We start from the raw sequence: 16,272 nt of genomic DNA, 5'->3' as shown, positions 1-16,272 counted from the left end.
AGGTCTAGGAAGGGGAGGGAGGAGTCTGAGACGGTCCAGGTAAATTTGGAGGTCGGGGTGGTCCTGCCCAAAATCCACAAACCTGACTGCCCCGGCCGACCCATTGTCTCAGCCTGCTCCTGCCCCACCAAACTCATCTCTGCATACCTCGACATGGTCCTGTCCCCCTTAGTCCAAGAACTCCCCACCTAAGTTCGGGACACCACCCATGCCCTCCACCTGCTCCATGATTTTCGCTTCCCCGGTCCCCATCGCCTTATCTTCACCATGGACATCCAGTCCCTGTATACCTCCATCCCCCATCACGAAAGACTCAAAGCCCTCCGCTTCTTCCTTTCCCGCCGTACCAACCAGTACCCTTCCACTGACACCCTCTTTCGACTGACTGAACTGGTTATCATCCTGAACAACTTCTCTTTCCAATCCTCCCACTTCCTCCAAACCAAAGGAGTAGCCATGGGCACCCGCATGGGCCTCAGCTATGCCTGCTTCTTCGTAGGATATGTGGAACAGTCCATCTTCCGCAGCTACACTGGCACCCCGTCTCAGACTCTTCCCTCCCCTTCCTAAACCTTTCCATTTCTATCTCGGGCGACCAAATCAACACGGACATTTACTATAAACCGACCGACTCTCACAGCTACCTAGACTACACCTCCTCTTTCCCTGCCCCCTGTAAAAACGCCATTCCATATTCCCAATTCCTTCATCTCCACTGCATCTGCTCCCAGGAGGACCAGTTCCAATACTGTACAACCCAGATAGCCTCCTTCTTCAAAGACCGCAATTTCCCTCCAGACGTGATCGATGAGGATTTTGCCTCATCCATGGCATCATGACCTGTCAGTTGGGAAGATTGCAATTATTTATTCAACAGTAGCAGGATCATTTGAACCCTCACTCTGTGACTGTGCCTGCTACTTAGCAGATTAGCCCAGTGCCAGCTGAAAGTCCCATACTCAGAGTTACAAGCCAGAGGTGATAATTGAACAAAGAAACTCTCAGTGTTCTTAGTAGAAAAGCTGAAACCTTAAGACCATACCACCATAAGACATAGGAGCATAAATTAAGCTATTCAGACATCGAGTTTGCTCAGCCATTCAATCATGGCTGATAAGTTTCTCAACCCCGTTCTCATACTTTCTCCCCGTAACCCTTTATCCCCTTGATGCTCAAGAACCGATCTATCTCAGTCTTAAATATACTCAGTGACCTGGCCTCCACAGCTTTCTGTGGCAGCAAATTCCATAGATTCCCCACTCTCTGGCTGAAGACGTTTCTCCTTTTCTCCATTCTAAAAACTTCTCTTTACTCTAAGGCTGTGCCCTCGGGTCCTAGTCTCTCCTACCAACATCCATTCTATGCAGGCCATTCAGTATTCTGTACGTTTCAATTAGATACCGCCATCTTTCTAAACTTCATCAAGTATAGACCCAGAATCCATAAACATTCCTCATATGTTAAGTGGTTCATTCCTGGGACCATTCTCGTAAATCTCCTCTGAACATGCTCCAGGGACAGTACATTCTTCCCTGAAATATGGGGCCCAAAACTGTACACAATACTTCAAATGTGGCCTGACCAAAGCCTTATAGCGCTTCAGAAGTACATCTAGACTTTTATATTCAAGTCATCTCAAAATAAATGCCATCATTGCATTTGCCTTCTGAACTATTGACTCAACCTGCAAGTTGAGAAAATCCTGGACTATTCCTGAAGAAGGGCTTATGCCTGAAACATCGATTCTCCTGTTCCCTGGATGCTGCCTGACCTGCTGCGCTTTTCCAGCAACACATTTCCAGCCAAAATCCTGGACTAGTTTGTATTTCAGACTTCTGAATTTTCTCCCCATTTAGAAAATAATCCATTCCTACCAAACTGCATGACCTCACACTTGCCCACATTGTACTTCATCCGCTACTTTGTCCATTCTCTAAACCTTTCCAAATTCTTCTGTTATCTCCCCGCCTCCTCAATGCTACCTGTCCTTCTACCCGTGGAGATCAACCTGGAAAAGCGTGAAGTGATTCACTTTGAAAGGTTGAATTTCAATGCAGATTACAGGGTTAAAGGCAGGATTCTTGCCAGTGTAGAGGGGTCTACATCCACCGTTCTCTTACAGTTTTCACCCAAATTGATAAGGTTGTTATGAAAGCATATGGTGTGTTGGCTTTTATTAGTGGTGGGATCGGCGCAACATCGAGGGCCCAAGGGCCTGTACTGCGCTGTATTCTTCTATGTTCTATGTTCTATGTTCTAGTTCTATAGAGCCTGATTAGACCACACTGGCAGTATTGTGCTCAGTTCTGGTCACCTCATTATAGGAAAGAAATGGAAGCTTTAGAGAAGGTGCAGAGGAGATTAACCAGGATGCTGCCTGGACTGGATGTCTAATGAAGAAAGGTTGAGGGAGCTAGGCTTTTCTCATTACAGCGAAGAAGGATGAGAGGTGACATGATAGAGGTGTACAAGATATTGAGCGGTATAGACAGAGTGGATAGCCAGAGACTTTTCCCCAGGTTGCAAATGGCTATCACAATGGGACATAATTTTAAAGTGACTGGAGAAAGACTTTGGGGAGATATCAGAGATAGATTCTTTACACAGAGAGTGGTGGATGTGTGAATGTACTGCCAGCAGTGGTAGTAGAGTTAGATACATTAGTGACATTGAAGGGATTCTTGGATAGGCACATGGATGAGAGCAAAAAGTAGGGTATGTCAGTTACTCTGATCTTAGAGTAGGATGAAAGGTCGGCACAACATCGAGGGCTAAAGGTCATCTGCAAACTTAGCGAGAATCCCTTCAGTTCCTTCTTTTAGATCATTAATGTATAAAGTCAAAAGTTGTGGTTCCAACACTGAGTCTTGCAGAACACCACATGTCACTGGCTGCCACTCTGAGAAGGTCCCTTTTATTCCTACTCACTGCCTTCTGCCAGAGAGCCAAGTTTCTATCTATGCTAGCACCTTACCTCTAACACCATGGGCCCTTATTTTACTCAGTAGCCTCAAGTATGGTACCTTGTCAAAGGCTTTCTTGAAGTCCAGGTAGATAAAATCCATTGGTTTTCCTTCGTCTAACCTGCTCGTTACTTCCTCAAAGAATTCTAGCAGAGTTGTCAGGCATGACCTCCCCTTGATGAAACCATGTTGATTCTGCCCTATTTTATCATATACTTCCAAGTATTCAAAAATCTCATCCTTCACATTGGATTCCAGGATCCTACCCATGACTGAGGTTCAGCTAATTGGTCTGTAATTTTCAGTCTTCTGCTTTATTCCCTTTTTAAACAGATGCATTACGTTAGTGATTTTCTAGTCCTGTGGAACCCTCCCTGATTCTCATGATTCCTGAAAGATTACCACTAACGCCTCCACTATTTCTTCAGCTATCTCCCTTAGAACTCTGGGGCATAGTCCACCTGGTCCAGCTGGGTTATCTACCTTCGGCCATTCAGTTTTTCTCGCACCTTCTCCTTGGTAATGGCCACCATACTGAGCTCTGCCCTCTCACTCTCTTGAATTTTTGGGAACTTATTCATGTCTTCCACTGTGAAGACTGATGCAAAGCAGTTATTCACTTCCTTAACCATTGACTTGTTCCCCACTAGTATCTCTCCAGTGTCATTTTATAGCACCCCAATGTCTACTTTTGCCTCTCTTTTGCCCTTTATATATGTAAAGAAACTCTTACAGTCTTTCTTAGCTTACCCTCACATTTAATCTTCTCCCTCTTTTTTGCCCTCTGTTAGTCTTTGCAAATTTCCCAATCCTATGGTTTCCCACTTTTCTTCACTAGTTTATATGCTTTCTCTTTTGCTTTTATGCTTTCCCTGAGTTCCCAAGTCAGCCATGGTTGCCTCATCCTCCCTGTACCGTGCTCTTTTTCCTCAGAATGAATCTCTGCTGTGTCTCCTGAGTTACTCCCAGAAACTCCTGTCATTGCTGTTCCACTGTCTTTCCTATAGGCTCCTCTTCCAGTCAATTTTACCCAGCTTTTCCCTCATGCTTCTGTAGTTGCCTTTTATTCAGTTGAAATACTTTACCTCTGATTCTCTCTAATTGCAGAGTAAATTTGATCATATTATGATCACTGCTTCCTCAGGGTCCTTTCACTTAAGCTCCCTTATCTAGCCTGCCTCATTGTACAACATAAAATCCAGTATTGCCTATTCCCTGGTGGGCTCCACCATAAGCTGCACCAAAAAGCCATCTCAGATATTCCACAAATTCCTTTTCTCGCAAACCATTACCAACCTGATTTTCCCAATCCACCTGCATATTGAAATTCTCCGTGATCACTGTAGGTTTGCCTTTCCTACACACTGTTTCTATCTCCTGGTGTATCTTATGCCCCAGCTCCTGACTACTGTTTAGAGGCTAATATATGTCCCCAAATAAGTTCTATTTACCTTTGTGGTTCAACCCACACAAATACTACACCATCTTGCCCTACTTCATTTCTTACTATTGATTTAACTTCACTTCTCACTAATGAGGCAACCCCACCCGCTCTACCCACCTGCCTATCTTTTCAACGGGATGTATATCCTTGAGTATTCAGCTCCTAAGGGACAACCTCAAGGGACAACACTTGCTTACAGGTAGGTAATTCTTTGGGAAAAGGATTTCTAATTTTATTAAGAACTCTTTGAACTCTTGTGTGTAGGTTATGCAAAAACTGTCTCAACTCAGTTCATCTGCAAGGTTATAGAAAAGTTGTGAGGAAAGCCATCGGAAACCACCTCATGCATTCTTATTCTGAACCATAAAACACTTGTTCACTGCAGTTGAATATGAGCCATGAGGCATGGAGAAATGAGCAGAGGACGAGACCCTGGCCAGCTCTATGCTTTGTACACAATAAAAAAAGCAAATAGACCATACCAAATTCAAAAGAATAAGAATTTCTTTTATTGAAATAATTCTTGATAATCTTCATAAAAACAGAGTCTTTAGTTCCATCTCAAATGGATATGGAGGCAATAAGAGTCTCACATTCAGTCCACAGAGGACAGAGCTTGAATTGGAGCTACAGGAGGTAGATTCTAACAACTTTGATGTCAAAATCGTTGAACAACATTGGCATGGGGTATTACACTGGAGTCAAAATAATCCAAATTTCACAGCTCATTTCTTTTTATGAAGCATTTCTACAATGTGTAACAGCACAGAAAGTTATATAAAATATATCCAGCAACATGATGTGCCAGCATCAGCAACTAAACTTACAGGAATCTTCACTCTGCTCCAATGAGATCGCTACATCTCTAAGCTACCTCAGTTTACAAAGCACCAGCTTTCTTTTTGCTTTTTTGTCCTTTTAAAAAATATAAATTATTCTTAAAAAAGCTAAAAAATAAGTCTTGAACAAATACATAAAATATCTTTTTTTATATCCACTATTTTAGACTTTAAACCTACAGTAAGAAACTATCCTGTTCAGGCAATTATTTTGGATTAAATCTAAAGATCACAGAGGCAACGGAACATATGATGGGTCAATAAATGGTCTCGGCAACCCTGAAGCAATGATCTGTGCTTCTGGATTCACATATACAATATAAAATACATGTAGACATTTCAAGATTTCCTGTAATTCATTCTCCACATACTTGCAACATATAACCACATGTCACTTCTTTGCTCACATCACCAGTGAGAGACAGATATGTTTAGAAGCAGATTGTTCCTTAATCAACTGAATGATGAACTGCACATGAAGTAACTTGTCAATCTAGGCCAACACTTTTGGTTTCAGCTCATATTCACTGTTACTGAATTCCCAAGGGGTTTCAATCAGTAATTCAGACATCATCTTTGAAATGGCGATGGAAAGTCGACAAGTTGCGATCTGTTTTGCCCTAGTGCAGTCACACTCATTATACATCTGTGAGGCCAATTGTAGCTTGCCCTCTTTCACCTTTCATCCTCAGGAGATTGACTATACCATGTGCCTCTGGGCATTATTCATAATCGATCTATGTAGTGCTGACTAAGCTGGGAGTCAGTACTGTTGCCATTCCTATTCTTGATCTCAAGGAAAACAAAAGTAAGCAGTCATTAGGAAGCCTGTCCATTTCAGCTTCCAAACAGCAAGTAAAAGCAGCATTCCTAAATGGAATGACTGGCCCTGCAGCTTTCCTCTCCTCCTGAAAATTAACTGGCCTTTCATTTAGTAATTGTCTTTCATGGAAACATCGAAAGTTAGGGTTCTCTGTGTGAGAGAAATCATAGATGCAGATCAATGTCCTAGTCGATATTCAGCATTCAGCCAATGCTGATAAAGCAGATTATCAAATCCTTGTCACATTGCTATTTGTGTGACTTTTGCTCTGTGCAAATTGGCTACCAGTGCTTTCTACATTAAAGCAATGGCTACCCTTCATAGTACTCCACTGACACTAAATTGTTTTTGGATACGTTGAGGTCATGAAAGGGGCTATATAAATGCAAGTCTTACTTTTATTTAGATACTAATACTACATTTCCCAACATTTCTGACAGTGACTTTTACTTAATAAATTGTTCTGGAATGGTGCTTTTGAGAAACATTTGGTAACAAACCGCAGCTATATATAACTCTTCAGCATTTGAATTTGAAATTCCCACATGGTCTTGCCATTCTGCCAAAATTCCTTTGCTCAATTACTCCAGTTTCATCATTTTTGATAGAGACACATGTGTTCATTGAAAAGATAATACTCTTGCTGGATATTCAACCATGAATCAACTAGCTGATATCTCCCAGTACAGCTCAGTTCTACACAGACACATGCTCAGCACAGCCAGACTGAGCTACATGCATCTGAGACAGTGTCCCTGTAATATTTCATGGATGGCTGACTATGATAGTTGGCAGAAATATCCCTCTAGTAATGCAGCCAGGAAAAGAGAGCAGAAACACAAAGTGAAGTTACACAGTGCAGTCCAGACAATATACATGCACCCTGGTCAAAATTTTTAGAATAAAATTATACTATAGTCTTTGGCTCATTGAAGATAGGAAAGAATAATAATCTTCAATTTATATCCAGTGACATACTTAAAGCCTTTCTAATTCAGTAGTCACACAAAGGCACCAGTAAGCCTAGCCTTCCCTTGCTTAGCTTTAATAATGGAATTGCTCCTTAACTTCAAGCAACCTTCCAATCACTCATCACAGGATCGTTTAAAATTTGAAATGGCCATTAATTCAAGGATACACATTTCCTTTGAACTCTTCTTACCTGCAGATTAGGCAAAAACTGTCTCAACTCAATTCACCTGTGAGGTTACAGAGTTGTGAGGCCTCAGATTAGACCTATGTATACCTCTACCCTTCATCTTATGGGTGTTTGATCAAACTGGAGATCTAATCAAGAAACATATCCATCCCATTGGACCTCTTTGGAATACCACTAGGGTCAGTGTTCAATCTACATATTCATTTAGCTTTCTAAAACACATTCCCAGAAGTGGTCTTGTTGTACACAACACATTGCAATACACATTCTCTCTCTCTCTCTATTGATATATTTGTATAGTTGTGTTAGACAGTATGGGTAACTACCATAGTGCTTCAAAGCATCTCATCTTCTGTCACTTTGAAGTTCACTGTTCTATATTTAAAACAAATAATACAATGAACCACACTGATTGTCAGACTGGACAAAGAACAATGTATAAGTTCCAACAGGCTTGGTGTAATGTTAATATTTTTGGTCTATTTTTCAACCTATCAAAGCCCCCTTTCAGGTTCTTCATGTGTCATCTTTGATGTGGTCTACCTACCTTCAACACTTCACCAAATCAGAGCTGGTACGGTTTCTACACAAGACTGCAAATACTGAGACCATATTAGATATGAGCTTAAAACAAAAAAAATACTGGCAAATAAGTAACATGCTGACTATCTAATACATTAAGATTATTTTCACAGGTTGGCGCAACATCGAGGGCCAAAGGGCCTGTACTGTGCGGTAATGTTCTTCGTTCTATTAACTTCTATTAACTCACCAATGTGGCCAAAGCTGTCAATAGACAAGATGCCTGAGACAGTCATGCAGCTGCCCATTGATGGTAATGGTTTTCCTTTCGGGCAGAGTTCCCATATCCTACAATGCATAATGTCATCACAATCCTTACACAGTCTGTCTGTTGTACTAGTAAGGCAGGAAAAATGAGAGGTTACAAAACCAAAAGACACAAATAAAAATGTTTTTTTTTAACAAGAAACTGGTTTGGTTTGCCCTGTAGAACTGTGCATTGTTTTGAAATGTCCATCTACAATGCAATGATTTTTTTTGGCTTTCTCTATGAAGCTTAAGCAAACAAACCATACACAAGTCCCACAAGTGAGCACAGCTTGGAATCCAGTCCCACAAGCAGATACTCCTTATTCGTCAGCATCAGGTTTAACGTCAAGCATGGCATGTAGTTCTTCTGGTGTGTAGCCCAGCAGGCTCTGAAGGTCACAAACAAACCGGTACACATAACGCTTGCCTGCTGTTTTGTGAATGATGTTCTTGTCATAATAATAACGCAGACCTCGGCTCAGCTTCTCGTAGTTCATCTTTGGTTTATTTTTCCGCTTTCCCCATCGTCTGGCCACCTGAAAAAGAATGCAGTGTTTGAGGATTGCACAGAAAGAGGCCATTCAGTCCAACTGGTCTCCAGTGGTGTTTATACTCCAGGTGGGCTCCTCCCACTCCATTACCAATCAATACAACACTTCTGTTCTTGCGCCTCTTATGTATTTAGCTTCCTTCACCGTAAATGCATTGATATAACTGTCAAAATGTTTCAGTAAGTAATGAATTAAACATTCTAACAGCTCTCTAGGTAAAAGAAAGCTTCCTGATTTCATTTGTGTACTTATTAGTGCTTTATCTTCTATTTATGTCCTATAGTTTTCATTTTTCTGCAAGTGGAAACATATTACCTTTTTATAATATTAAAGTCATCTTAAAGTTGATGTTAAACACTTCTATTGGGTCACTATTTGAGCAGGCCTCAATCTATTCAGGCATCTTCTGCAGGTTAAAACTTCTCAGTTCCAGTGGCAGAATTATAATATTGTGTTTGTTGCATCTTTTCCTGCATCCCAATATAATGAAAGATTTGAGTGAAACAGAAGCTAGGTAGGCTGGGATTTCGTTCAAGGTAAAAACAATCTCTGCAGATGCTGGAAACCAGATTCTGGATCAATGGTGCTGGAAGAGCACAGCAGTTCAGGCAGCATCCGAGGAGCTTCAGTAAAATCGACATTTCGGGCAAAAGCCCTTCATCAGGAATAAAGCTTCATCAGGAATAAAGGGATTTCGTTCACTCAAGTGTACGACATTGAGGGGTGACTTAATAGATGTTTACAAAATCGTAAGGGGCAATAGGTAAGGTGAATGGCAAAGGTCTTTTCCCTAGGGTAGGGGAGTCCAAAACTGGACTGTATAGGTTTAAGAGGCAAAAGATTTAAAAGGGACCTGAGGGGCAACCTTTTCACACAGAGGGTGGTGCATGTATGGAACAAGCTGTCAGAGGAAATAGTACAGGTAGATACAATTACAACATGTAACAAACATTTTGATGGGTATATGGATAGGAAAGGTTAAGAGGGATATGGGCTAAATGCAGGCAAATGGGACTAATTCAGTTTAGGAAACTTGGTTGTGTGGATGGGTTGGGTCGAAGGGCGTGTTTCCATGCTGTACATCTCTATGATTCTATCACTGGTGGAGATGGTGTGATAAGGAATGTGCCAGTGAACTACTTTGTCTCACACTTTTGCTTTACTCATGACAGTCCTGGACATGTCCCTTTTTCCGCAGAGGAAAGGTCCCTGAGTGAAGGTATATGTCATACACTGGGCCAATTTTAAATTGGTTGTCAAAGCACTTCATAGCATGATGTTGTCAACAGGGTCTGAGCCTGTTGTTCACTGTATAAACTTCAAACCAAAATACTTCACATCAAAGCTCTCCTGCTGATTCACGGCTGTCCCAATCAGACAAGTGGTGGTGCAGTGGACAGTTAGGAATGTTACCTCAGAGTACAATGGGATCTTGATCAGATGGGTCAATGGGCTGAAGAGTGGCAGATGGAGTTTAGTTTCGATAAATGATAGGTTTGCCTTTTTACAAGGCAAATCAGGGCAAGATGTAAATATTTGATGGTAAGATCCTGGGGAATGTTGCTGAACAAAGAGACCTTGGGTTCAGGTTTATAGCTCCTTGAAAGTGGAGCCCTGGGTAGACAGAATAGTGAAGAAGATTTTTGGTAGGCTTGTCTTTAATGGTCAGTGCATTGAGTACAGGAGTTGGGAGGTCATGTTGCAGTTGTGAGGCCACGTTTGATGCAATTCTGGTCTCCCTGCTACAGGAAAGGTGTTGTGAAACTTGAAAGGGTTCAAAAAGGATTTGTAAGGATGTTCCCAGGCTTGCAGGGTTTGAGCTAAAGTGAGAGGCTGAATAGGCTAGGGGTATTTTCACTGGAGTATCAGACACTAAACCTTATAGAGTTTTATAAATTCATTCAGAGCATGGATAGAGTGAATAGAGTTGAGAAATCCAAACCTGAAGGGCAATGGTTTAAAGTGAGAGGGGAAACTTTTAAAAGGAACATAAAGGGCAAATGGTGGTGTGTGTATGGAATGAAGGAAGTGATGGAGACTGGTACAGTTAAACATTTAAAAAGAATCTGGATGGGTTTATGAATTGGAAAGGATATGAGGGATCTAGTCTCAATGCTGGCATATGCGACTTGATTAATTTAGGATATCTGGTGTACATGGATGAGTTGCTCCAAAGAGTCTGTTTCCGTGCTGTAGAGCTCTACAGCTCTAAGTGCTTGCTGTGTGCCATGCAAATTCACAAATGGGACTAAGCCCATTGCTTACAGGCTTGGAGAGTGCACAGAAAAGTTCTCTTGAAGGGTAAAATACCACAACCAAATGAGTAACAGCTGAAGTAGCCATTACATGCTACTATGTATAGTAGCAACACAAGTGATTCTTTCTACTCGGAGAAAAAGAAGACTGCAGATGCTGGAGATGAGAATCGAAGAGTGTGGTGTGAAAAGCACAGCCAGTCAGGCAGCATCTGAGGAGCAGGAGAGCCGACATTTTGATCATAAGCTCAGGAAGATTCCTGATGAAGAGCTTATGCTTGAAACATCGCCTCTCCTGCTCCTCGGATGCTGCCTGACCGGCTGTGCTTTTCCAGCACCACACTCTTCGAATCTGATTCTTTCTACAAACAGGATACTGCCATCAAGTCAAATAGGGTCTTCTTGTCTAATACACAAATGAATAATTAGGTCCATGAACTCCATGAAGCTGTTGAGGCTACCTTGGTGAATGCTTTTCAGGCAAAGATAGATAGGTTTTTGAAGAATAAAGGAATTAAGGATTATGGTGAGCCAGCGGATAAGTGGAGCTGAGTTTACAAAAAGATCATATTGAATGGCGGCGCAGGCTTAAGGGGCCAGATGGCCTACTCCTGCTCCTGGTTCTCATGTTGTTATGTTCTTATCTCTTTTATCCAGTAAAACTCAGATTTTTAACTGCCAAATCATATTTATACAATTTTCAAGTCTGAGAGATCCTTACAGTTCAAGGACAACAGAGGTCTCCTGTGGATGTAAAGTTCCAAATATAAGGTGTCGAAACAACTCTAATCAATAACTTCAAGTGCTCACATCTCAATTTGCAACCATTACAGATCCATAAGCTGGGGACATTTAGTGACAGCAACACCAGTACTACAAGCATAATGGCTGCAAAACAGAACAAAGATTAACTGATTCAACCATGGTTTTATACCAATGAAACATGCCAAGCCAATTTTAAATTTAAATTTAATTCTAACCAGAACTGACAAAAAGTAAATCATTAAAGTCTTGGGCTGAAATATTATTTTATTTCAAAAATTACATACAAAACTGCTCAAGAGCCGGAGAAGGTGAATGCAGAGAATAGAGAGAAAGATTGATTCTTAAAGAGTTCAAAATGACTGGCCTCTGTCCTTTTGAGTTCAATGATATGAACCTGCACTCTGTGTAGGAATTTGAACATGCTGTGAAACCCATGAAACTATAAAATGATAGCAATTGGCCAAGTTTCATGACAATGCCAGTATGCCCTTACCTCATCAGGATCCGCCAATTTGAACTCCCAGCCATCACCTGTCCAACTTATAAATGACTGACAAGATTTGTCAGTCAGGAGCTCCAGCAGAAACTGCCACAACTGAATGGGCCCACTCCCTGTCATGGAGAGAGAGTGAGTAGAATGTTAATATATAGATCCCAAAATGATCACAAACTTTAAGCTCAAATCCTGTGCTGCTGACAGGAATATATCTGCACACAAATCCTTACAAACGAACTGGATGTAAAACATCAGCATTTCAATAATCCCACTACTGTGTTGTTAGTAAAATTAAATTGCTTAGATACTATTCACTTGCCGCATTCCTGCATAAAGGAGGATATTTAAACATCACCACTGTCTGGCAAGAGCTGGGTGATGAGCAAAAGGAGGAATGTTACAACAGAAGTGTACAGGGCAAAATGATGAGAGGGAAAAGCTGGTTAGGAGGCGCAAGAAATGTAGGAGGGGAAAGAGAGGTAAAAGGGGGCATGTGAAATGGGACAAATGAGAATGATGAAAACAGAAAGTGCTAGTGAAACTGGCAGCATCTGTGCAGAGACAAACAGAGATGACTTTCTGAATCTGATATGACTCCTTTTCAGAGGGAGTTAGAAAAATAGGGGGGGTTTATGCTATAGGGGATGAAATGGACAACCAGAACAGATAGTAAGGCTGCCCAGAGGTAAAGGCTGAGTATGTGTCAATGATATTAGAGAAGAAATATGGAGGAAGAGAAGAAATATAAAGCAAGAGTAGGTATTCATGGTAGGTGTAACCAACAGATAATGGATCAGCCTTGCTGACAGCAAAGCCATGCAAGCAAGATACTGAGAAGTTGGGAAAAGGGGATGAAACAAAATTAAGAACAGAATTCACAATTTGAAGTTATTAACACATTGTTGAGTCCTGAAGACTATGAAGTGACTAAGTGGAAAATGAGATGCAGTTGTGCCAGCTTCTGTGACTTTCATTGGAACACTGGATAAGTTTAGGCCAGAAATGTTGGCATGACAGCAGGGTAGTTTATTGAAGTGGCAAGCAGCTGGAAGGTTTGCGCTGTTTTTGCAGTCACATCATAAAGTGGTTACATTTGGTCTCACAATGGTAGATTAGACCCTATTGTGAGCAGTGAATACAAGAAAACATTAGGGAGGAGGGCATAGAGCAGACAAAAGGGGGAAGGGTTTGAGGGATCCTGGGCAATCTCACTGGAAGATGAGATTGACAGACAGTACATGCTCCAACTAATGCACATTCAAAGGATTAAAGATCTATCAACATCACATAAAAACATGTTTAAAAAGTATGAATTCTTGCAATAGATCTAGAGAAACCTATTTAGAGCTTCAGGAATTCCATATTTTTTTGGGCTTGAGAGTCAGAGTGGTGGCTGAGTTGTGTGGGAGGGGTTTGAGGAGTGGGGGGATTTTAAGAAGAAATTGAGTGTAAGTTGTAGAGTTATAAGTCAGCAATTCAAACTTTCAAATTGACATTGGCTTTAAAAGAACATTTATGCAGAATAAACAGTTATTTTCTTATACAGTAATAGAGATACAGACTCACACAGCATGGAAACAGACCCTTCAGTCCAAACAGTTCATACCGACCATGTTCCCAAACTAGCCCCAGCTGCCTGCTCCTGGCCCATATCCCTTCAAACTTTTCCTATTCATGAACATATCAAAATGTCTTTTTAAATATTGTAACTGTACCTGCAGCCACCACTTTCCCTGGCAGTTCATTCCATACAAAAATCATTCTTGGTTTAAAAACATTGCTCCTCATGTTCTTTTCAAATCTTTCTGCTCTCACCTTAAATATATGCCCCCTGGTTTGAATTCCCCTACCCAGGGAAAAGACCCTTGGCATTCACCTTACAGGAATGTGGTGAATGTTTTCTTTTAACCTGACTTGGTCAGCTTGGTAAATTAGGGACTTTAGATAGTTTGACTAAATCGTTCTATAAAATTTTTATAATTTTTTTATAAAACTTTATTATAAAACCTTAAGTTATCTCGAGAATGTGACTTAAAAGAAGTTCTGGGATTTACAAATTAATGAACCAAAACCTGAAACCTGTTCTAAAAGATGAGAGACTTAACAGCAATCTAGGTTTGTTTAATATTTAATTTCAGTTGCATGACACTGTAATCTTTTGCTATAAATTCTGTGGTTTATGATCCTGCTCTACAGCTACCTGGTGAAGGAGCAGCGCTCCGCAAGCTAGTGCTTCCAAATTAACCTGTTGGACTATAACCTGTTTTTTTTTAGATTAGATTAGATTACTTACAGTGTGGAAACAGGCCCTTCGGCCCTACATGTCCACACCGCCCAGCCGAAGCGCAACCCACCCATACCCCTACCTTTACCCCTTACCTAACACTACGGGCAATTTAGCATGGCCAATTCACCTGACCTGCACATCTTTGGACTATGGGAGGAAACCGGAGCACCCGGAGGAAACCCACACAGACACGGGGAGAACGTGCAAACTCCACACAGTCAGTCGCCTGAGGCGGGAATTGAACCCGGGTCTCAGGCGCTGTGAGGCAGCAGTGCTAACCACTGTGCCACCGTGTTGTGTGATTTTTAACTTTGTCCACCCCCAGTCCAACAACAGCCCGTCCACATCATGACTAAATCTTTGCACATTTGTGATGATTCTGAGAACACTGGCGTTCGCCTGGTGAGGTTGATACCATGTAGAGATCAGCAAAATTATCTGAGCTGAAAGCAGCTGTGACGGCAGCACAATAGGTGACGATTATAATCACACATCCCTTAGCAAGCAAACTTTAAATCCAAGGCACCAGGCAGTCTGATCAGTTCAAGAGGAACAATGACCCCAGAGGGGGACTTCCCATTCGGTTAAGCAACTTTAGGGCACCACCAACAATCTGGAACCTGCAATTGCTCATTGACACCTCACAAACATTTCCAGCATCAACCCATATTAAAATAAAACAAAAAAAACTGCAGATGCTGCACTTCTTAAACAAAACTGAAATTGCTGGAGAAACTCAGCAGTAGTTCTGATGAAGTTCATCGGACTCAAAACATTAACTCTGCTTTCTCTCCACTGATACTAATTTCTCCAGCAATTTCAGTTTTTGTATCAAATTATACTACCCTTGAGAAAAGGGGGAAGTTTACAAAATCTGAACTTTCAAAATACAACCTAGTTCCTTTTAGTAATTATGAGGCAGCTTGATCGGATTAGATTCCCAACAGTGTGGAAACAGGCCCTTCGGCCCAACAAGTCCACACCGACCCTCCGAACAGCAACCCACCCAGACCCATTCCCCCTGACTAATGCACCTAACACTGCTGGCAATTTAGCATGACTAATCCACCCTAACCTGCGCATCTTTGGATTATGGGAGGAAACTGGAGCACACCCACACAGACACAGGAAGAATGTGCAAACTCTGCACAGACAGTTACCCGAGGCGGGAATTGAACCCAGGTCCCTGGTGCTGTGAAGCAGCAGTGCTAACCACTGAGCCACTGTGCTGCCACTTTATAAAGGGTGCTTTTTGTTCAGGAGTTGGGTGCAGTTTGAAATAATTAGAAAACAGTTACTTTGTAGTCCTGTCGAAACCAAAGTCATGATCTGTGACTTAACGGCATTGGTCTCACCACCCCACCTATGTCACATTTCTCCAGCAGTGCTCACTAACTGACAAATAGACAGCCCAATCACGGGTCAGATCTAATAAACTATAACTGTGCATCTGGCATGGCACAATAAATAAGGTTTCCATTTATACAGCTCCTCTTTATGATCTCAGGACACTGTAAACTTGCCAAAGTGTTTTGTGGTGAAAAATGCCTTTGGAAGTGTAGTCAGTGTTATAATGTATGAGCAGGCAACCAGTAACACAATGAAAGTTTCCCTAGATGGCAATGAGATAAGGAAGGATAAATATTAGCCAAGACAGCAATTCCCCTGCCCCTCATCAAAATAGTGTCATAAGACTTTCTACCTTAGAAAAGACAAGTGGAACTTGAATCTGGATTAGTGGTGCTGGAAGAGCACAGCAGTTCAGGCAGCATCCAAGGAGCAGCAAAATCGACGTTTCGGGCAAAAGCCCTTCAACAGGAATAAAGGCAGAGAGCCTGAAGCGTGGAGAGATAAGCTAG

The 16,272-nt window shown here is 41.6% G+C and overlaps 1 protein-coding gene across 5 annotated transcripts in view; it reads right to left on the bottom strand.

The window, feature by feature from the left end:
* Positions 1-4,893: 4,893 nt before the first annotated feature.
* The window catches only part of ets1 (v-ets avian erythroblastosis virus E26 oncogene homolog 1), a 104,299-nt gene continuing 92,920 nt past the window's right edge, over positions 4,894-16,272 (bottom strand). For all 5 annotated transcript variants that reach the window (XM_043676925.1, XM_043676927.1, XM_043676930.1 and 2 more), the window contains 2 exons: positions 12,124-12,242; positions 4,894-8,595 (listed from right to left, as the gene is read on the bottom strand). In XM_043676925.1, the coding sequence (XP_043532860.1) occupies positions 8,380-8,595; positions 12,124-12,242 (335 nt within the window). In that variant the 3' untranslated portion in view covers positions 4,894-8,379. The remainder of the gene's footprint in view (positions 8,596-12,123; positions 12,243-16,272) is intronic.

Source organism: Chiloscyllium plagiosum, chromosome 35 (assembly GCF_004010195.1).
Source record: "Chiloscyllium plagiosum isolate BGI_BamShark_2017 chromosome 35, ASM401019v2, whole genome shotgun sequence".
In the NCBI taxonomy this organism is placed as follows: Eukaryota; Metazoa; Chordata; class Chondrichthyes; order Orectolobiformes; family Hemiscylliidae; genus Chiloscyllium; species Chiloscyllium plagiosum.
Note: the sequence above shows the minus strand (reverse complement) of the source record. Positions and strands in the feature narration are given on the sequence as shown.